General features: G+C 39.5%; 1 protein-coding gene across 6 annotated transcripts in view; it reads left to right on the forward strand.

Moving 5' to 3' along the window:
* mctp1a (multiple C2 domains, transmembrane 1a) overlaps window positions 1-22,961 on the forward strand; it is a 133,163-nt gene that overhangs the window by 64,002 nt on the left and 46,200 nt on the right. For 5 of the 6 annotated variants that reach the window (XM_054774999.1, XM_054774995.1, XM_054775000.1 and 2 more), the window contains 8 exons: window positions 3,891-4,055; window positions 5,052-5,182; window positions 5,555-5,741; window positions 13,139-13,232; window positions 19,194-19,296; window positions 19,772-19,874; window positions 20,431-20,532; window positions 20,964-21,038. In XM_054774999.1, coding sequence (XP_054630974.1) covers window positions 3,891-4,055; window positions 5,052-5,182; window positions 5,555-5,741; window positions 13,139-13,232; window positions 19,194-19,296; window positions 19,772-19,874; window positions 20,431-20,532; window positions 20,964-21,038 — 960 coding nt within the window. Of the gene's footprint in view, window positions 1-3,890; window positions 4,056-5,051; window positions 5,183-5,533; window positions 5,742-13,138; window positions 13,233-19,193; window positions 19,297-19,771; window positions 19,875-20,430; window positions 20,533-20,963; window positions 21,039-22,961 lie in introns of all 6 variants that reach the window. The other variant, XM_054774996.1, reaches the window with a different exon arrangement.

A 22,961-nucleotide genomic window follows, 5' to 3' on the forward strand; every position in this document is an offset into this window, starting at 1 on the left:
TACAGGAAAAATGTACAAATACACATTTATTACAAATACACATTTAATACAAATACACATTTATTAACCAGATGTGCTGAAATTGAATTAAAATTCTTTATGAATTTCCTTTGTTGAAATAGTCATGTTAAATTGGTGAGTACAGGCCACATTTTCAAAGCTAAACTGTGATGGTAAATAGGAGTAGCCAAAATGGTGCTACAAGGTGGTCCTCGAGTTATGCATAAGCGTCGTTCCTAGACTGTGATGTAAGTCGAGTTTTGGTGTAAGTGGGATCTTTAAATTAACTAAGTTAACTCCTAAGTCACTCATTTTGTACACAGAACGCATGAAGTGCATAAAATACAGTAATGAAACACTGAATAGAAGAATGAAATAAAAAATAAAATGGAAAGCACCAGCAACCCTTCCACCTCAATAATAAGACCACCACACTTACTGTCGCTTCCAGAGGATCAGCAACCTGGCAGTTACAGTATGTGCACCGTAATTTTAAAGAGTTGTGTGATTTACAACTGTGTGTGTGTGTTTGTGTGGGCCGCGGAGGACGGATGTGTGCAGAGAGGACAATTGATTTTGCTGACGTTGTTTTGGCGTGATTCGGCCAACAGTAGCCTGGTTTATTTTTCCAATAAAGAGACCGTTGATCGACTACCTCCTCATCATCCTTACAAAGTCTGGGTAGACAAAACAATACGATCTTTATCCTTAATGATGGTCGTGATAGTGAAGTGATTGAAACACATGGAGCCAATATGGAGCATATTGTGTATTCTAGTTTGTGAGCATGTCTTGTGTTTACGGACCAAAATTATGTTTATATTATGTTAAAATTATGTTAAAATTATGTTTAAATTAGTTTACAGCAGCATGTACATACTACAGAATGTCATAACACGGAACGCCGTAAACCAAGGACCACATGTACTTGCAAAGCAAAATATTTTTGAGGTGGTAAAAAAACTGCTGAACTGAAGACCAAAAAATGACACAATCATTCATCATGACATAATAGTGTATTGCAGTTGCCGTGTGAAAAAAGTAAAGCAGTTGATTTGCTTTCTGGGGGTCTGAATGCAATCTTATATGGCAAATCAGCTTGTTAATAAGCATGCAGGATGATTTTCTTCTGTCTTCTTTCTTTTGGCTGTTGTAAGCTGTCACGGTGAATGGAAAGCAGCATGCGCTTCCTTGTGCTTCGCCACACTGGCTAATGCATGAAGAGTTTGTTTTTTGGGAGCGTACAGTAACTGGATTATTACACACCCGTATTATGTGTCAAATCAAGGAAAGTATTAGAAAAAAAAGACATTTTAATGTCATTTCATTTCATTTAAAAGACCTGGCTCGCAATAGTTCATCCCGAATGTGTTTGATGGGGTTGTGGTCAGTGCTCTAAAGTTCTTTCACACCAGAATCACTCAACCAGACCTTACTTTGTGCACTGGGACAAAATCATGCCGGAGCACAAAAGGGCCTTCCCCAAAATGATTACACAAACGTAAATGCTGTACTCCTCTTCTGGGCCTTTATTTACCTAAACCGAAAAGAGGACGTTGCATTAATTGGAAGGAGGAAACAATTTGAGAGAAGCTGTTATTTCCATTACATACTTTAGATTTTTTTATCATTCAACACAGCAGCAACAGAACCAGTGTTTGAATACTGGCGCAAACCGCTAAGCCAGCATTAATACAGTGTAAGTGCAAGTGTAACACACGAGTTTTACACCAACAGCTGAGGAGCGCAACCAGCATTTTACAGCACATGCAAAGCTAGATCAAGTTATCACTCACGATACTTCAAATGCAGCTACTGCCATTTAGTGGCGTTAATTCAAACATACAAATCAGAACTTTGGCTACAGTCACAGCTGTCAATGGTAATATTTTTTGTCCCAGTACTAATTAGAGACAGCTGCGGTTAGTTGCTTTCGTACAGTATACCATGCACCTTTCGGACACTTAATTGAATAGAGGTGTTAGTTGGAACATTTACGGTATATCAACCTGATTGATTGGTCGCTAAGAAATCTGCCTGAATACATGTGTTCATATAATGTACATATCATACTTTTTATTAATTAAAAAATCTAACTAATTCACTTGACGACTTAAGGAATTCTAACAGCAGTTGTTGGTAGTCCCTGTCTACATTTTAGAGACACAGATACACATTTGCATTGTGCCTGGTTAAAGCCGGGCAGACGTCCTGCTGTCTTGTGCCTTTGAAGCCTCGGAATATGCGCTCTGCCTGCAATTCGGGAATACGCTCAAAACATGAACTAACTAGCTACCAGCTACCCAGCTACCCCTCCCCAGCACTGCTCTTGACTCCCTCCCTGCAGTGTTGCTTGGCTGCACACGGTGCACAGTTTTATTTTTACACAAACTCTGCTTTTTTAATGAAGCGGTGAACCAGCATTAGAAGATGCAATCTATTCAAGAAGTAGTTTGGGCTAATAATCATGAGTCAGAGGCACATTAAATCCAGGTCTCTATCTTTATTTACCACTCGGCAAATTATTTTTCTGGCACTTCAAACTTTTTTTTTCTTCTTCCAAAGGGTTTACAATAGCATCTTGTTATTATTATTATAATTATTTAGAGCCTCTTAATATTTATGTGCATGATCTCTGCCCTGCTGTGCTCTGGCACCAAATAGCAAATAGCCCATTTTTTTCCTCTACAATCAGAAATGTGCAGTAATAAAACAAAGTAACAACTAGATTACAAGACAACAGCGACCTCAAATCGGCCTCATATTGCATGAACTCAACTGTAGAAATTGGCAGAAGTGGCTGCATGGGAGGTTAGCTGAATTGCGAGGATCCATTCCTAGTGTTTAGTGTCTGGAGAATGGAAATTAAGAGGCTCCGTCTCCAGATCAAAGGGCTGTGCTTGTGAGGCAGGGTTTGTTCGGAGTTTAATGAAATTCATCTGCAAAACAAAAGCTATGCTAATAAATTCGCCCTAACAAGCAAGAAGGCAGAGAAAGGGAGAGAAAAAACTGGGGAGGATGAAATTTGTTGTGGTGAAGGATATTATGATTCAAAGAGAGGTTAAATAGGCCTGTAAGTGGTGAGAAAACAGACTTAAATAGGTTGTGCAGGCACTTTGGAAGATGGACTGCTAAATTAAGATTATTATTATTATATTAGTTGCACTGCCTATGGAAGCTGACATGGATTAGACCATTAAACCATTTTCCACTATTTCAAATAGATTAATGTATTAACATTATCCCCTACAGTGAATTCAGATTATTTATGTAATTGTCATGTATTTTTTTGACCATGCTGAACATGTTACATTTAGGAACATCACATGTTTACACTTGCACAATTCAACATGTACAAAAAAGGAATAGGAAGAAGCAGAGTTGATTTAATCCAGCAATTACTGATAGTTTGGTAAACAGAATGTGTAACAATAAATAGATACCAGTGAAGAAAGAAAGGGAAAAATAATAATAATAATAAAAAAAGGGCATGGGTTCGATTCCCGGCCAGTGTTGCTCATGAAAGGGAGTACGGTGTAAAAACGAAGCAAAAACCATTTATGTAATTGATTCACTTTGGCGACCCCTGTGAGGGAAAAGCCAAAATTGAAAAATAAATAAATAATAATACAACTACAGCAACTCCAAACTCAAGGGGTAATTTTTGTTTATGCATTCCATTGTAAATTCATTGCATTGTTTAAGTGATTTCATATGTTTTTTTGTTCTGCATTACAAGGTATGGTTGTCCTGTCAATAAGACGTCTTCAGTCTTGGAGTTAATACATGTCCATGTATCTGTTTGGATGCGCATACGTGCATGTGTGTCTGTGCCTATTTTGTTTGTATGAGGCTAAATGGTTGTGTGAATGTCTGTTTATCCACTACAGTGTCAGAGTATGCGCCTGTCAGATGTACACAGAAAAGCTCAGCTGTGGCGGGGCATCGTCAGCATCAGCCTAATTGAAGGTCGCAGTCTGCAGCCAATGGATGCCAACGGCCGAAGTGACCCTTATGTCAAATTTAGGATGGGGCACCAAAAATACAAAAGCAAGGTAAACACATTGCTATTCAATAACTACTGTACCATAAATTCCGGTGTTTAAGCCACTACTTTGTTCTTAAACTTTCAACCCTGCGGCTTATACAGCGGTGCGGCTAATTTATGGCTAAATTGTAATCTCGAGACATCTCCTTTACTTCAGAAGTACTACTAATCGTTTAAATACTGTGCCCCTCGGGAGTCAGTGAGGAAATGGTAGCTCTTTCTTTGTCAGGAGCCAATCATGAGCTGTCAGTGAACTCACAACGAGCTTGTCAACCCATTGGAAATTGCGAGAGGTCATTACTCAAAATAACAGTCTGACACAAGGGGTCATCTTACAAATAATACTAAAGTCATCACACAGCAACTTCACACTCAAAAGTACGTACTAAATATACAATGCAAGTACCAATATGAGTTTAAAATAAAAAAAAAAACGATTTTAACATTTTCCCATAATGCACTGCATCCATGCAAAGCATTAATTGGTGCCTGCCGGGGAACTGCAGTGATGTCAGCCTCCTTCTGGGCTCCTCTGGCTCCCTCTGGTGGACAGAGGCAGCATTGCAGTGCCATCCATCCATCCTTTTTCTATGCTGCTTGTCCTCCAATGAAATGCTTTGCTCAGATGAAATGCATTATGCATTATGTTGTTTTTTTCATTTTAAACTTGTATTGGTACTTGTACTGTGTATTTCCTAGGTACCTTTTGAGTGTTAAATTGCTATGTGGTGAGTTTAGCGCTCTTCGTAAGTTGACCCCGTGAGTGAGTGACTGTATACTGTATACTGAGTATTGACCTCCTGCAATTTGAAAATTATGGTATATTAATTTTGTCTTTTATGTGCATTTGACCCTATGATCATAGATGTAACTTTTTATTATTGTCTGTTCATATATGGAGTAATAAGACAATTATTTACTAACAAATGGTAATTTTCTAATAGGCAAAGAAGGACAGACAAATGCAACGTTTTTATTGTTTTGTATTTTGTTGTGGACTCAGGTGATTCCCAAAACACTGAATCCTCAATGGCGAGAACAGTTTGACTTCCACATGTATGAGGAGCAGGGAGGCTATGTGGACATTACAGTCTGGGACAAAGATGCTGGCAAGAAAGATGACTTCATGGGAAGGTAAATGCTGTTACTATACTGCCGTCAGGTCATGTACCTTAAAGTAAACGGAAGTGTTTCCTTTGTACCTGTTGTTTCAAACACTGTAATTTATCCTTATATAATCTGGAGACCTCTCAGATGCAGGCTTATAATGATGATTTTGTCATACACACTTGCACTTTGTCTGTGTATTTTGTCAGGTTATTGATTGTTCTATTCTGAAGTGTAGTATATAATACGTATATGAGGGCCTTTTGATGAGATTTTTGGTTTACGTTTCTGGAGTCACAGTTTTTTACTATCACTACAGTATCATTATAATCGTTGGTGTTTGTGTCTTCCTCAAATATCGCTCTTTGTTTCAGCCAGGTTTGTACGTTTGTGCTTCAGGTGTACAATCGACCTGTCCCTTCTAAGTAAAGAACACACACACAAGCTGGAGCTGCCGCTGGAGGAAGGTGAAGGAGTGCTGGTGATGCTCGTTGCGCTCACCGCTTCTGCCGCCGTCTCCATCTCAGACCTGTCAGTCAATGTGTTGGATGACCCGCATGAGCGACACCAGATCAAGCAGAGATATGTGAGTTGATATTACAGCCTTACTGTTTCTAAATTATCATTGAGTGAATATACACAGTACAAGGCGCCAAAGATGCATGGTCATATGACTCCCAAGTATTGTGTATATGCATTTACATCTGTATCTTAGATATTTGTTTGTGTTCATGATACAGTAAGTGCGAGTTCTGCTCAGCTCGGGGCTTGTTAAGTTGCCACCGAATTAAAAGAGAGTGACCCGGGGGCTCCATCTGCTGCAGTGGGCCTCCAGTCAACACAATGCTTTCACTTTGCCTTTGTCTTAGCCTGGCCACATAAAAGACATATACACGCACATGCACACACGCTGTTGCCGTTTTTTGTTCCTACATCGTTTTATATGTGACTGTATGTTGCGTGGGCATAACGAGAATTTACCTTTCCCACATTTTATCAGGTGCACCTGCTCAATCTAATGAGATCCAAGTTGTATCAAATACGTTGCCTTCATAACGACAATAATGCAGAGTTTTGATTGACACTTTAGTCTTTGCCATATTGCTTGGTCACAGGAAGTCAGCCACACTCCTTCATGCTGCAGCAACTGTTATGATCAGAGGGGGGCGCTCTTTGACTGTGAAATGAACGCATTGCCCCTCTGCACACAGAAAACAGGGCTGTGGAGTGTGTTTGTGTGTGTGTGTAATAAGGGGCGAGAGGTAAAGGGTGAGGTGTAAAATGAAAAGAAAAAGCTATTTCACCTTTCTCACAACTTGTCCAGACCCCGTTTTTCTGCTTGGCTGAGGCTACATGTTTTCCTTCCTTACTGTGCCTACTTTTTTTTCCTACCTACTCGTCTTTTCCGCACTCACTGTCCCACTATGCCTCACTCAGCATCATCTGCTCTTTGTCTGTCTCCAGTATGGCCTTCCCGTTATATGATCGAATGAAGACTTGAATGGTCTCCATCTATTAGCATACTATTCCTTTTCCCCAGAGTAGCAGCTTTTAGTTGTAGAATTTAATAAAGATGTCCCTTATGAAGAGCGCTGATAAGTACCACGACTAATATAGAAAAATGCAGCTTAAAAACGACTAATCTGCTCTGTATGTGTCTTTTTTTGGATAAAATACACATTTACAACTGCTGTATATGTTATTTTTTTCAGATAAAATACACATTTACAACTATGGTAAATGCACTGACATATTTTTTACCTGCATTGTGATGGTGCTACTCAGGTGGGAGCAAGTCAGTGCTTTGCAAGTCTCAAGTAAGTCTCAAGTTTTTAATCTCAAGTCTTGAGTCAGGTCTCAAGTACAGATGAGGAAGCCCAAGTCAAGTCTCAGGTCTAGACAGGACAGGCCGAGTAATGTCCTAAGTCATAGTCTTGTAATGTTTTAGTCCTTACAAGTCAGAAGCACTGTTTAGTGTCTCCCGAATAAAATGCTATTTTAACAATGTAACAGTTGATTAATTTTGACAAATAGAATGAATGCATTGTATGAGTGCTGAGGATTTAGTCAGTGCACAGAAATATAATCTACACATTTGTTGTTTGGCCTCAAATGTGATTGGACATTAATAGATGCATTCAGTGAGGCGGAGTCAAAAGGAAAGTATGTTGTCTTACTGGAAATTACATAATAACAATCACGTTTGGTGAATAGTTTGGATGGGGACACATTAACCTCAAGACATTTCCTGAAAACCTCAAGTACTTTCAAGTCAAAAGACTAAAGTCCGATTCACGTCCTAAGTCAGAGAGGTCCAAGCCCAAGTTGAGTTTGCAAGCGTGTGATGATTTTGTCAAGTCGAGTCCAAAGCCATCAAAATTGTGACTCCAGTCTGACTGGAGTCCAAGTCCACAACTCTGGATGGTGCTACTCAGGTGCGTGTCGCCATACATGCATAAGTACTAGCATAAGTACAGCTACCTTAATGAACACATTGTCTTTTAAACAAAGCCTGAATAAGCCTCAATTTTTATTACAGGGCTTTATTATTAGTACCGGCTTTCATGACACTGCAGAGGCGTACCTACTGAAGTGGCCTATGATTGTATATCGCATATTGCATGCACTTACACACATGTACAATATGTGTTTGTGTAAGTACACATAAATTTCAACCACAAACCACTCTAAATGCAACAAGCAGCATACAGTAGCTACTGTACTGTATATGTAACAGGGTGCAATACACTCACTTAGTGACAATTGCCTTAGATGTGCTATTGCTCACTGTAACCTTTCCTTCATCACTAATTACTGCTTCCCAGACGTGGAGGGAGACAGCGCGAACAGGAGAGGAAGAGATTTATGTCTTATGATGGCAAAGGAGCACACACACTAATGGCTCTTAATAGGCCTGGGGTGGCCATAAGAAGGGCGGATGAGAGGAGGAGGACGCGGTGACCTCTGCTGAAGTGGTGGCACCTCTGCATGTGCACACACGCACACATACAGAGGTTAGAATAAAGGACACAAACAGGACAGGCAGTCAGGTAATAAGCAAAGGACTATTAAAAAGACACAGATAACTTGGAAAATTAGTAAAAACTCATCACCAGGCCTCTCCTCCATACTATTACTTAGTTAAGGTTGTTTCATAACAAAATAAGTTCCAAATCTAAACACTGGAACAAGACATGGAATCTTTATTGGCTGGACCGTACTAAACAAAGATGAGTGTGAAAGTTAAAGTTAAAGTTAAAGTCAAACATTGTTAATACAGTTCATGTATTGGACCTCATAGGATTGCACAGATACTGTTGTAGTTCATCAACATGTTTGTTAAAGGTAGTATTGGTGTATTGAAACTGTGTTTGTCTAAATCTGGACTTAATGCTGGAATTTAGACAGTGGCCTTAGTAAGCCCTACTGGGGGCACACCATTTTTGTGTGTGTGTCGCTTTAATGCTAATGAGCTGTATTTGTCCACACCTGTGCTGTTGTGCACTTTGTCCACTTTTTGCATATACAGGCAGTCCTCTTTTTAGAGCGTTTTGTGCTTACAACACACTCCCGTAAATCATTACTAATGAACAAAAACAAAAAGAGAACTGGTTACGTGCATGCGGCAGAGAAATAGGTAGGCGGCGTAATGCATAGTTGCGTGTCGCTACACTGAGGAAGTATGTCACTTTTGTTCTTTTTCATTAACTCTATAACTTTAACCTCCATTATTTCTCCCAAGCGTGGGGCGGACTCTTCTGATTTCAGTGTGTCAAAGAGAAATAAAGTGAAAATGAAAAGTGAAGTGAAATTAGACATCGGAAAATGCTCAGAAAGTGGAGAAATGCTGACCAACATTGGCCGCATGCTTGGTCTAAGCCTAATCTCCGAGGATAAACATGCTGTTCTTGAACATGTGAAAGGATCTGCTCCTATGAAATGGACAGTGATAACTAAGCAGCGTCGTGGTTTAATTATTGATGCTTCCTCCTCCCAATAAGCCTGTCTCTCCCTCTCTTGCAATGCCTCTTTCAGTGCACAGTACAACCACAGGGATGAAAGCAAGCTGTTGTTCTCTCTTTTTTATACACTGGGTGGGCTCATCTGGCTTTTCTGCACATCATGAAAACCTTGGAACTTCATAAGCAACAGTTTGAGTTCCTCTTCCCTAAAAAGTGAAGCAAACGAGTGATGGAGATAGATTTCTCTTTTGTTTGGTACTCTGGTACGACGACATGATTCAAAGATGGCAGTGATACATAAGGCTATATGGCGTCTGTGATTCATTTCCACATTTGCGTGCTGTGAGACAGAAACGGGAGGAAGGCGTGACTGTGTGTGTCACCCACACACAGGGTGAAGGTTTGTCTCATGAAATCGGACTCTTTCCTTGCATTTATCGCTTTGCTCCTTCTCGGTTCCTCGAGGTTTCTCATTGCCTCAAAAATCATCATCCCACGGGCATGCAAATTAGGAAACGGCGGTTCCCCTCATCTGGACTAGTACTTCTCTTTGTCTACATTCTGTCCATCTCTCGCAACTATTTTACTGATTGGGATAAAACTCTTAGTGGAGGATGAGTTTGTTGTTATGCACAAATCGTTAATCATGGTCGAACCCAAAATGTCCCTGCAGGGTGTCCTTATGGTGTGAAGAAGGGGTATGTTTTGCAGCATGGCTTGTAGGCTAAAAATACATCTGCATCCTCACATAGGAGAAGTAATTTTGTCTCATTGTCTTGTTTACTCCCTATAACATTTGATGTTATTAAAAAATATGTAGATGCCGAGTCACTTTTGGTACAATGGCAAAACAAGTTTGGTTCAGAGCTTTATTTTGAGAAAGGCTTAATGGTCCCCTGTTATGCAAAGTTGACTTTTTAATAATGTTATAACAGTAATATGTGTCCCTAGCGCATGTTTATGATCACCAAACGTGAGGAAAATCTTTCACTTGTTTTCTCCACTTTTAAGAGAAGAGGTGCTCAAACTGTTGCTTTTTTGGCGTTCTGAGTTTTTATGACGTCATTTTGATGAGGTTCCCTGATCCCACAAAGGTGGAAACATAAACTGTGCAAAATGTTTTGGTCGTGTGAACAATTACAATTGAAGGAGAACTACACAAGGGGCCTATCCAAACCGATGATTCAGAGGTGTATGTCTACTCTTGCTAGCACTGTCCCAATACATATGGAGGGGGTCATCATCATAACATGTTCTCCTTATCTCACACTGACTTGTTGGCCTTGAGTTTGCCTCTGTCGTGCCCTCTGCGTGACTCTTCTCTTCTTGGCTATTTTCACAACAAGCCTCTGTATCTTCACAGAAATCATTGAGAGTTGCCCCCTCGCTTTTTCTTCTCTGTGTGTCTGTTTCTCTCTTTTACACAGTCCTTTTTCCCCCTCACATGCGCTCCCCTCTCATCTCTTTTACAGAGCTTTTGGACAATGATATCGCTGGAAACAGGCAGAGTCTGACAGAGTTGGTAATAATGAATTAAGTCTGTAGCCTGGTCTGACTCTGAGATTTAAATTATAATTACTCCTGTGGGGATGGACGGGGTTATTGCCAGAGAGAGAAATAAATTGAAGTGAAGTACATTGCCACTCTTGCTTTTAAGACACGCTGATGCTACTCAATTGGGCCTCAATGTAGATGAGTTTGGGCGTGAACGAAAGCAACTTGTTCGTGTTTATGTGTGTGTGTATTTCTGGCTGATAGGGCTTTTACTTGTGGATTAAAACCCTGGATTTGAAGAAACACCCAAATGATTTTTCTAGGATGTAGAATCAACCTGTGTTTGTGTGTTCAATTGTTATACTCTATGTCTTGTAACTATACACTAGCCCTTTTCTCCTCCAGTGTTCCTGCTGCACTGTAGAAGCCGACTATTTGCTGATGAGGCCTTCTGATGAAAACAGCCTCAAATGATCTTTTTATAGAAGTCAGAATTCAAACTGATGTTTTAATTTGTCGTTAGTAATGCCCTTGTGCATAAAAGCGTAGCATTGCACTCTGAAACTAGAGAAGCACTTGGTGAGCGCAGACCTTCGCCAAGCGCCATAGTTCCCTCCCTGTTGTGATTCACGTCAACATAAGAATACTACATTTTTGGATCAGTCTTTGATATTTTGAAGAACCTGTTGGAAACTTGTTCTGTATTTTCTTTTCCAGTGCTCTGACCATTTTTTGTGGAGTTATATGCACAAATGCCAAAAATGGTCTTATCTCGCAGTGTTAAAGAATCCTTTAAAAAATTCCTGGATCCAGACGGTGATCTGGATCACCCCCAAAATCTAATCAGTTCTTCCATGTTCCATTTTCGACAATTCCTGAGAATATCATCCAAATCCATTCAGAACTTTTCAAGTTATTTTAAACACAAACAAACAGATAAACGCTGGCAAAAACACACACTCTACACTCTACACTGCGCTTGCGCTTTGTGCTTGGCACAGGTTATAATGAAAAGCTATCAGGAGAGAGTTTGCATTGCATGTGTGAGTGTCCCCTTAACTCTACATGCTTTGCAGCAGCGTCTTCACTTGAGAGAGTGTTAGTATGTGTTTTTGTTCTCTTCTGGAGTGTGTATGTGTGTGTGGCATTAAACCAGAGTGGAACGCTAGTCTGAAGCCGGGTATTTGTATATGTAACTATCATAACCTTGCCATTCACGCCTCGCAGAATGTGTGTTCTCACTTGAATGTCTCTATTGTATTATTAGTGTAGCTGCCTCAGTCTCTAGTTGGCGTGTCAGCCTATGGGGGAGAATAACTACACAGCCACAGGCCAAAGACAATGGGCCTGATAAGTACATCTATAGCTACATATATATATATATATATGTTTTTTCATAAATTGTGCATTTTATCTCCTGCATGCCTGTGTTTGGAATTGACTTTGGTTGACTTTTATTTGATATACTTCAGTTTCACTATGTACTGTAGTTTTTACACCTTTTAGCATATGTACATATTCAGTCGTCCGTCGCCACATCGTGTTTTGAATTTCACGGCTTCATTCTAATATATTAGTTAATAAACATGCAGTTTTGTGGTTGATACGGCCCATTATTAGTAAAAAAAATATGTGTATATGCATATTTAAGCAAATGTTATATTTTTTTGCCTAAATTAAGCATTGTAAAGCACAAAAATGGGTAAGTGAACTAAAATAAACAAATCTGGCATGCAAAAGAAACATTTAAAGACGCTAATTGCCTCCGCCAAGCACAGGGCAACGTGCAAGCGCAGAGGTTATGTTTTTTGCCGGCGTTTATCTGTCTGTTTGTCTGTTTTTGTTCAAAATAAGTCCAAAAGTTCAGAATGGGTTTGGATGAAATTTTCAGGAATTGTCGGAAATGGGTTATGGAAGAACTCAATTTGGGGGTGATCCAAAATCCAAAATTGAAAATTTTTCCCAAATTCACCTTTTTCCCTAAAACGAATTACCTGCTACTACTGTCATATTTCTCAACCGATTCAGACCATTCCAACATCAAAGCATTAAACTGATTAAGGCGATCCATGATATGACAGCGGCGTTCTGCTGTTTTCAGACATGTGCTGCTAAAATCATAGTTGCTCCCAGGTTTTGAACTAAAGTGATGGGCTGGTCTAATGTCTGTCACGAACCAGATTTGGCCCGTGGGTGGCCAGTTGAATAGGCCAGATCTATATGCATGTGTGTTATCATTCTGTGTATTCCTCCATAGCATATCGAAGTACATTGAGTTGTATTTTAGTCTGAACAGTATAGTAGTCTGAAAAATGTATCAAAGAACTCACACAGCTGCTCTGCTCATTTTTCCTCTGTTGGACCTGGCTATAAATGCCAGCTCTATATTTTCAAATAAGGGCTGTTAAAGGACATTTCCTACCCTTTTCCTCTCTTAATGAAATGTCAGGCTATTGACCCATCTTTCTCTTAAATGGTAATTTGCCAGGCTCTTTGACATTTCACCCCTGTCCCTATGCCTTTTCAGAGCCTGTGGAGGTCATTGCACAACCTGAAAGACGTTGGTGTGGTGCAGGTAAAAGTCATCCGGGCTGAGGGACTGATGGCAGCAGATGTCACGGGTAAGACGACAGTGTCACCTCTAAACAATGGGACTAATAACTTCCCTTGAGTTTATGCAATCTCAGATAGTATTTGTCTATATTTTCATTCATTACTTCTGCTTTTTGAGGTGGATGGAGATTTTCTGTCCGTGCATTACTGTACGCACCAAGTTATATGCATCTTGGGGTAATTTTGTTAAATCGTGTACCCACCCTCTTGCCCAAAGTCAGCTGGGAAAAGCTGCTGCTCAGCTGCAACCCTAATGAGGACAAACAGTATAAAAAATGTACGGATGGTTGGAAGATCTTAAGAACCCTAACCACAACCGCACAAATTGGAACTGAACAGGAACAGAAATTGGGAACCAGGCCCTCTTGTTCAACATCAGTGACCTCTGACCTCACCGAAAAAATCCCACAGTCATGTTTCTGAGTCGTATAGAAAGTCTACCCAAAAGGCTGGAATCTGTTATAGCTGCAAAATGAGAGTAACCTCGCATTGTCTTAAAATGTTACTTCCTTTCGGAATTTCTCTGTAATTCCATTCACTGTAGGTACATGCATATATATTCTGGTATGTTATATTTAGACTGTATGATTTAAGCGGCATAGAAAATGAATGGATGGATAGATTTTCTATTAGAATGATGGGGCAGCATGGTGGCGTTTCCTCCTGTGAATGTGAGTTTGTCTTTATGTGCCCTGTGATAGACTGGCAAGCAGTCCGGGTTGTACTCTACTTCTTGCCCAAAATCTGCTGGGACAGGCTCCATCTCACGTTGATCACCTCACAAACAAGGAATAGAAAATGAAGGAAGGAATATCAGAATTAAAGTCATTTCAACATGCGATTTGTTATGTTTGTTCATGCTGACACGGAACATTGTGGCACATTGCACCCAACTATAAATGCAGCTGGAGGTAGTCCGTGTGTCATTTTGGTGTGAAGGATTTGTGGTCTGAGAGAATGCTCAGCGAGAGAGCTTGTGCCTGCTCCGTGCTGGACGCTAAATTTGTCTCAGTGTTTTTTGGGGGGTGGAAAAGCATGCAGGGTGCTCATTTGAATAATAGAGAAAAAGCGTGCATTTGAACCAACAAATATCTCCCCTCCCCTCCCCTGCCATCCCCCTGCTCTTTCTCTACTCGCTCCCGCCGAATTCTCCATTAATTCTTACTTTTAATTAGGTCTGCAGTGGACAGGCCTACTTTTTCACTCTGCATTATCTAGTTGAGAGCAGAGAAAGTGTGTGTGTGTGTGTGTGTGTGTGTGTGTGTGTGAGTGTTTTTCTCCATCTGAAGCAGACACAGTTCGTGTTAGCCAATACAAAGTAGAACTGCTTGATTTGGGTTATTGAGACCGGGGCAGCGTGAGAGCAGGGCTAATGGCTCTTGTATTTCACTCGCAGCCGAAATTTACTCCATGACCTTGTTTCAGAACTCATCATTCATTCTGTGCTTCATTGCTCACCAAAAAATAACTAAGACTGTCAAGTCCTGCTTTGTCTATAGTTGTCCGTGTTTTTTTTTTTTTTTATTCTGCCTCTGCTGTTTTTACCTTGGACTTTTTCCCAACACAACATCATTTGCTCGCTTTTAAGAACAAGAATAAAGGCAAATGGGATTCTTTTTACAGAGGTGTCACAGGTTATTTGGCATGCACATCTTTCATTCCATATGAGTGTGGTTTGCTTTTGCATACAGTCGTGGGAAAAATGATTAAACCTCCCTTGTTTCTTCACTTTACTGATCCATTTTAATGCCTGGTACAACAAAAATTAGTTTGGACAAATATAATGATGATAACAAATATACAGTAGCTCATAAGAGTTTAATTTAAGAGCTGATATCTAGCAACTTCCATGGTTTTCTTGATAATAACCAAAATCACTGAAGTTCTTACATGAATAGCTATAGCATTGTACTGCCATAAAATGTAACTTAATGTGCTATTTTTGTTGTCATTGTTATATTTGTCCAAACTAAGGTACCTTTAGTTGTATCGAGAATTAAAATAAACAAGGATGTGAAGAAACGGGTGGTGTAATCATTTTTTCCATGACTGTATAACAAATGCTGCTGTCTTAATTTAGTCTATCATTTTTGCTACTTTAAGAGACGCGAGTTGCGACCACACATTGTTTGTTCTGTTATCTATTTACAGAGATCGTGAAATTATACAATTGTCATTTGCACTGTGCGTCAGTGACAGAAACAACAGTCTTGTAAGCGCCACATGAGAGCCCTCACCACACGAACAACCTATTTTATCCGTTCAGACCAGGAGAGGGTCAGGAGCGAGGCGAGAGACAAACAGACGGACAGGCAGAGAGTGAGAGGGGAGGTCAGAGAGAGAATAAAATAGTTCACTCAGCCTTCTTCATTCATGCTGCCAGCCTGTCTGTCTCCTCTCTTTTTCCTTGTTTCTCTTTTTCTTTTTTGCTTTTCACACCGGCCATCTCTTTCTCAAAATGAAGTGCTTTTGTGGTGTAGAACCTCCTTAGGCCCTGAAGGATTACCGAAAACCCAAAAGGTCTCAAAAGCCAACAATTTCCTCGTCTTCATCCTGGAGTGGCTGCTATACTGTGGGACTTTTACCAACCGATGTATGTTTGCTTCCAATTATGTTCCTATTAAATTATGGTGACGATCTACACATGAACCCTAAAGAGATCCTAGAGACATTTTGTGCCATTTGGCTGCATTGAATGAATATAGGCAACATTGATATTATATATAGTTTATTTCGAAAACATTTTAGAATTGTCATCTCTGTTCCTAAAATTAGCAGAATATGGCAAAACTAAAGAAAAACACATTTGTGCTTATCAGCAAAAATGTCCAACTGAAAATGCCATGTTTCCTTCAATTTGTCCACCAGATGGTGCTACTTTTTCCCATTCAAAGCATTTCACCTTTAATGTTTTGTGTTATATTATTATTTTTTAAAAATAAAACAAAGTTAGGAGTTATGCAAACAGGACTGAAACCCCACAAATATAATTACTATTATTTAATGACCAGGCTAAAGTAGTTTTAAAATATTATAATATATAATAATAATAATATATATATATATAATAATTATAATAATAATAATAATAATATATATAATATATGATGTTTTTACAGTCATTTTTGGGAAGCTGACATTTTTTGTTGCTAAGGTCAAATGTGCAATTGAATTTTAATTTCATTTTTAAAAATATTTTCAAAAGTAGATATCTTTCTATTATTTGAATGGCATGTATGTGTATGGGGTGTCCGAAGCTGTTCTGCCATGCAGGCTGCATCAGTAGTTCATCTACAGTGCGCATTTGGGAGCAATTTTAAAGTAGTGTTGAATATCCCATTTAACATGCACTGTCAAATTTCATAATGCTCATTTGTTATGCTTATTATGTATGGTCGTATTTGTGTATTTGTGTGTATTACTTTTTTTGCAGCTGTTAAGATTGTTGATTTCGCAGTTGACAAATCTGTAGAGTGTAGTGTGTCATAACAAACCTTTGAGATCAAGTGCAGAGCCTATTAAAAAGTGAAAAACGCAACATTTACATTTTAAAGTCTTAAGTTATAATTAATTGTGATGAGCACCTCAAACTCCTCACTAACTTTAAGCTACTTGCGAGGCAATTATACTCGCTCCCTCTTCAGTACCATATTCATCCGCCGCACTTATCTCAAGGCACCCAGAAATGAGTTTGCACCCACTCCTCCCTCTCTACACACCCTCTGGAGGCACCACAGAGACGTGACCCAGAGGGGGGAGGAGCTTTACCTGGATGGTGGCAGAGTGGCGCTCAAATGTGAGCGTGTAATTGGTTAAGACAGCTGCCTCTGGCGGTGGCACCCAATAAGGTGAAAGTTCACCACCAGTGACAACTGACTCTCTGCAGCACCAAAGCCTGTCATGCCATTAAAAATGTAATATTAAGCAGAAGATTTATGGGGGAGGGATGGTGTAATTTTCCATTGATGGCATTTACATTTAATGAGACTTGATTTTTTTTTGTGGTCAACATTATAATGGTCCATGGAAGCTTAAGGATTATTTATATGTATTTATTGTTGGTACTCTTTATTGGGTCTTATTAAAATCATTGTTAAATATGTTTCAAGTTTATTGTAAGACCAAGGCATACATTTTCCTGTTCATGTTTATGCACGGCTATTTATATACTAACAAAATGTGTAAATGCATGAAGTCATAAGCTCCTCATTCTGCCATCTTTGGCTATTTGAATATATCTTGTTTTCTATTGTACGAGTCATAGCTGTCAATATCCACTTCAAACACGCTACATCAATAAGACCCCCAGTAACTGATATGAGAGGCAACACCTACGGCACCGCATTGATCATTGTGACATTTACTTTGCACACCCACTAAATGTCCTGCCCTTGTCACAACATGTGAAGAAAATCACACCAATCAATGACAGTCTCACACACACAGACACACACACACACACCCGTCTTGTGACACATCCACATAAGCAGGCAAATGCCATGAGGGGACTGAACTCATTTCCAACTTCATTGCGTCTTATGCGACATACACTAGCTAATTTTATTATGTTAAAGTGGTTAAAGCTAAAAAAAATAAAAGCACAAAACGCTTCCACACATTGCAACATAAAAAAATGAAGTGTAAGAGTCTAATCAAAAATGTTGACTACAGTCGTCCCATGTTTATCACAGTTAATTGGTTCCAGACCCGACTGCGATAAGTGAATTTCAGCCAAGTAAGAGTCAATGTTAATAAATAAAATATTGTTGTAGTTAGAGCATAGAAAACAAGTTTATGGCTTTCTAAATATGTTTTACCATTATTAGAGCCATGTAGACATGAAATAACACTCCTATAGTTACCTTTAAACGCTTATTATTCTTTCTCTACACCGCATTGCTAATGCACAGGCTACGGGATTCACTGCAGGGACACAAGAGACGGCTGCATAGCATGCTCACGAGCTAACTAGTTAGCCTCCAATTTATTTATTCTAAACTTAAAAAAAGGATTTTAAACGGAGTGGGGAAGAAAGACAAAATAATAAAAACATACCACTTCCACACCGAATAGGAGGAGAACTTATTTTCACTCTGTCATGCTGGACATGCTCATTACTGACGCCTAGTGGCCAGAATACTACATACAGTATAACATGTATGTCTTTTTATTTTTTTTTTTTGCTGCATGCTTTGAGTGGGAAAAAGTACTGCCATCTAGTGGAAAAATTGGGAAAAAAATTCAAAGCTAATAAAAATTGAAATTTTCACATAAGATAAATTGTGGGATTAAAAAATATTTTTCTAAAGATGTCTTCTGTTGAGCAAATGGCGCGGCTTTGCCATTTTGGGCTCATTTAAGGCGCACAGGTGACAGTTCAAAAATGTTTTAGAAATTAATATAATCTGTCAAATTTCACCTGTATTCATTCAACACAGCCAAAATGGCTTGAAAATAAAACATGAATGGCACAAAAGATCTCTTAAGGGTTATGTATTGAAAGGCCACACACACGTTTGTCTTTCAGGAAAAGCAGTGGTTTGATACAATGTGTGAATTGTATTTCTTTCTTTTTTTTTAAAAAAAAAAAAAACAGACTAATCAATGTCTCTGTTTGTTTGGGTAAAAACTCATTGTCACTGCACTGTTATTTTCACACTATTAGACTGCTGTCACCTGTCCCACCCGGAGCACATTTGTCCTCGATCTAATCTCCTTCGGCTGTATTGCTGACATACAGTTTGTATTTTTTGGTTTAATAAATGTGGCATCTTAGGTTAGAAATAAAAGAACAATAGTATTACAGTGCTGATAAGTTCCTACTGCAGCTGACAAGTGGTGCGTCATAAAAGAGGGTGCTGTGCTTGGTTAATGTCAGAGTTAATTAGTTGTTAAGTACAGTAAGATGTACAGTATGATGTGTTATTTTTCATTAAAGCCACTGTTGTGTTTATTTTCTTCCTCTCTAGGTAAGAGTGACCCGTTCTGTGTGGTGGAGCTGAGTAATGATCGGCTGCAGACACACACTGTTTACAAAAACCTCAACCCTGAGTGGAATAAGGTCTTCACTTTGTAAGTAACAAAATGACAGTATTAAAAATAATACAGTAGAGAACGCAAAGAGAATGCATTTGATTTATTTGCATCTATTTTTTTATTTTTGTTGAATGGCTTTCAGCTGGGCTGGAGATAGTGATACAGTGTATATATACTGTAGATGGGGCGTGCCACATCATCTCCCATATGCCTGATATTTTTATTGAGTCCAAAGTGGTAGAATTCCCAGTGATGGGACAAGTTAAATTAATATTTCTGCACATCACCTACATATACTTTTTTCTATACATAACATCACTCATCTTCTTGATAGCCTACTTTTTCCAAATATAACAAAACTTTACTTGAATTTATATCAATTGGAGGATATTCAAATATGATATAAAGTATTATAATACATGGGAAAATTGCACGAGTTTTGCCTCTGTGATGTTATAGCTTTGTAAAATGCCTATGCCGATCACTGGTATTGTCTTTGCTTGTCACTCAGTAACGTAAAGGACATTCATTCGGTACTCGAGGTCACGGTTTACGACGAGGACCGAGACAGAAGCGCGGACTTCCTTGGGAAAGTAGCCATTCCTTTACTGAATGTGAGTCAAATTGCATTTTTTCCCTATTTATTTCTCTTGAGTAAAGTTGAGCGAAACATTAGGAATGAACACAGTTGAAGTAATTAAAAACGCAGGTTATTTTTGCACCTGCACAGATGAGGTGGTTAGTATTCCACAAAGAGAAGTAAAGGTGGCAATAAGGTGAAAACGCCGAGGAAGACTGATGAGTAAAAAACAAAGATTGATAGGTGAGAAGAAAGTAAGGAATAGAATGAAAATTACACTGATCGAGACATAAAATGACACCGTTTTTGTAATTGAAAAATTATATTTATATACTGTATGTGTGTGTGTCTTGTGACAGAAGTGTGTGTCGTGTATATCGGCGCTGGGCTGTATAGTGTGATTCCCCAGGATAGTTAATTTCTGTTTGACAGAGCCGAGCTGCAGTGGGTAATGAACAGGTACTTGTCAGAGTTGCCACAGTTGTTTTGGGTTCCCTGTCAGCGCCGGCAGCTGGGGTTCAAAGGTGGCCCGGGGAGCCGATTCAGTCGGGTATTGCCAGACAGACGCCTGTCATGTCCCTCTCCCACAGATCCAAAATGGAGAACGCAAAGCCTACGCCTTGAAAAGCAAGGAGCTGACAGGGCCAACAAAAGGGGTCATCTTTCTTGAAATAGATGTGATTTTTAATACTGTAAGTCTTTTTTTGCTTTTTAGATAAATATTTTGCCCCCATCCTCTCTCGCTCTCTCTGTTGCATCCTTTTCACCGCTGTTGTCTTTATTCGGTTTGGCCCCCCCCTCCTTCTCTTGCATCTCATTCCTCATCCATTGCTGCCTCATCCTCATTTTGGGTCTAATTATGGAAGGCCTCCCTCTCGGCATCCTTTGTTCCATTCACTGTCACTGTGTGTGTGTGTGTGCATCCTATAGCGGCCATCTTAGTGCTCACCCGCCTGCTTGCTCTAACCTCTAACATGGGGAGGTGCACACTACGCATGTGTTGAAATGTGGAGTCATGAAAACATTCATAAGACGGCTGGCTGACGACCACGTCACCTTTTTCATATTCGTACATATTTTGCTTTGCTGTCTTACGATATTGTGTCTTCGCGCCGTCCTCCAGGTGAAGGCTGGTCTCAGGACTCTGATTCCCATTGAGCAGAAGTACATAGAGGAGGAGCCCAAAGTGTCCAAACAGGTAACTCACTCGCTAGGAGCCTACATTTTTTATGTGCAGTGGAACCTCGGTTAGCATCATTAAATTGTTCCAGAAGGTCTGACTAACTGAAACGGACGCTAACCCGAATACATTTTTCCCTTAAGAAATGTAAATCTGTTCCAGAGAGCCAAAAATGTTAACACAAAACACATTTTCTTAGTTTTACAATTATAGCTTTACATGCAGAAAAACAATTTTGAAATGTATAAAAATACATATAAATGATGAATGAAACTGATAAATTAACATTTAAGGTTACTTTTGCCTTCACTGAAGACACGCGTGGTGTGACTGTTCCCAAAGACACAATGTTGCAGCGAGATCAAACACCACCTTCCTGTTTTGCCATGAATTATTTCTTGAATTGAATTATTTCTTACCCCAATAACCCAAAATAAGTTAAGCTCAAAATGAGCCAAAGAAAGTTACAAGTGCCAGCATTTTGATCAAGAAGGTGAAAACACTACTGAATTCATTCAAATAACTCCTGAGAAAACAAGAAGGTGGTGTTGAAGCGGAAGGTGTTAAGTGTTCATTTATCCCTTTCATTCGTATTGTATGCATTTTAGAATTGTTTTATGTATGTCAAACTATAATTGTAAAATTTGTGTTAACATTTGTGAGAGTCACCCTCTGATGACATCATAGACGGGCGACATAGCTGACTTTCAGTTCTGGTTTCCATTTTGTTAGCAAGCTAAGGATGCTAACCAGGACATTTGTGATAAAAATACAATTAAAACACAGTTGGACTCACGCAGTGTATTAATAACATGACAAGACGTGTGCCATATTGTGCGCTAACCGGAGAAGGTACGCAAACAAAATGTTCTATGTTAACCGAAAAACGCGCTAACCAAGGCTGCACTGTACTTATTAGTTTTTTTTTCATTTATTTATTTACTCACATTTACAAATTTAAATTAGTTTACAATGAAACAGCAACAAACATGAAATTTAAATAGCTCAACACAAATAGTACAAGTCACTATTTACTGAAAGTGAGCATCTATTTAAAGTTGTTGCAGATACTTATCATTTAAAAATGGGTGTTGAATCATTTAAGAAATATATATTTAATTTATTTTGAAGTGGAAAATCGGTATGAGCCTTACACCCGCATGCACCTCCGTAAGCCCCGTTCTTCCCCGGCGTCATAAGCGCTAACCAGCATGCCGGGAGAGTGCCATCTCGTAAAACACAACAACTGTGTGGGCAAGATAAAACAAGGTGATTGAAGAGGGAAAACAGTGTTTCATTTTTGTTTCTTCCCTCCTCTCTCCCTTCTCTCATCTGTCAGCCGCTTCGTATCCACGCCGGCTGGGTGAATAGAAATGTCAAGCTGTCAACTCTGGGGTGCATAAGTAGATTGGCCGTCCTTATAGATGGCCCTTTTTGCCACTGCTGCTTTGCACTTCATTGTCACGCCGCTCAGTGTGGCAGCAGCACAAAGGGCTGAATAGCTGGGGCCGGCCCACATCACACATGTCATATGAGTGACCGTTTGGGCTTAGTAGTCAGTGCTTCTCCATGCACTGACACACATCACTAGCCAACACAGTGACACACACAAACATCTCCCATACCACCCTTGTTTCAACTCTTTCCTCCCTTTCATGTTGAGCTGGCCCACTCTTCTTTCCCCCCAAGTGCCAGAATCTCCATTTCACCTCTGACTTGTAGGCATGACCCATGTCATCGTCGTGCAATGATGATGTCACCGGCTACTTCAGAAGGATGGCCTATGCGCCAGCAACACCCCGATGTTGTTGCTGATTAGTAGGTAGAACAACAAAACAAAAGCTGTCTGCTGAAGACTTTGTACTTTATGAAGATCCTGACTACGTTCGAGGGGGTTTGTTTTATGTGTACTTGTCTGTGTGCAGGACCACTCTACACAAA

Source organism: Dunckerocampus dactyliophorus, chromosome 4 (genome assembly GCF_027744805.1).
Source record: "Dunckerocampus dactyliophorus isolate RoL2022-P2 chromosome 4, RoL_Ddac_1.1, whole genome shotgun sequence".
NCBI lineage: Eukaryota > Metazoa > Chordata > Actinopteri > Syngnathiformes > Syngnathidae > Dunckerocampus > Dunckerocampus dactyliophorus.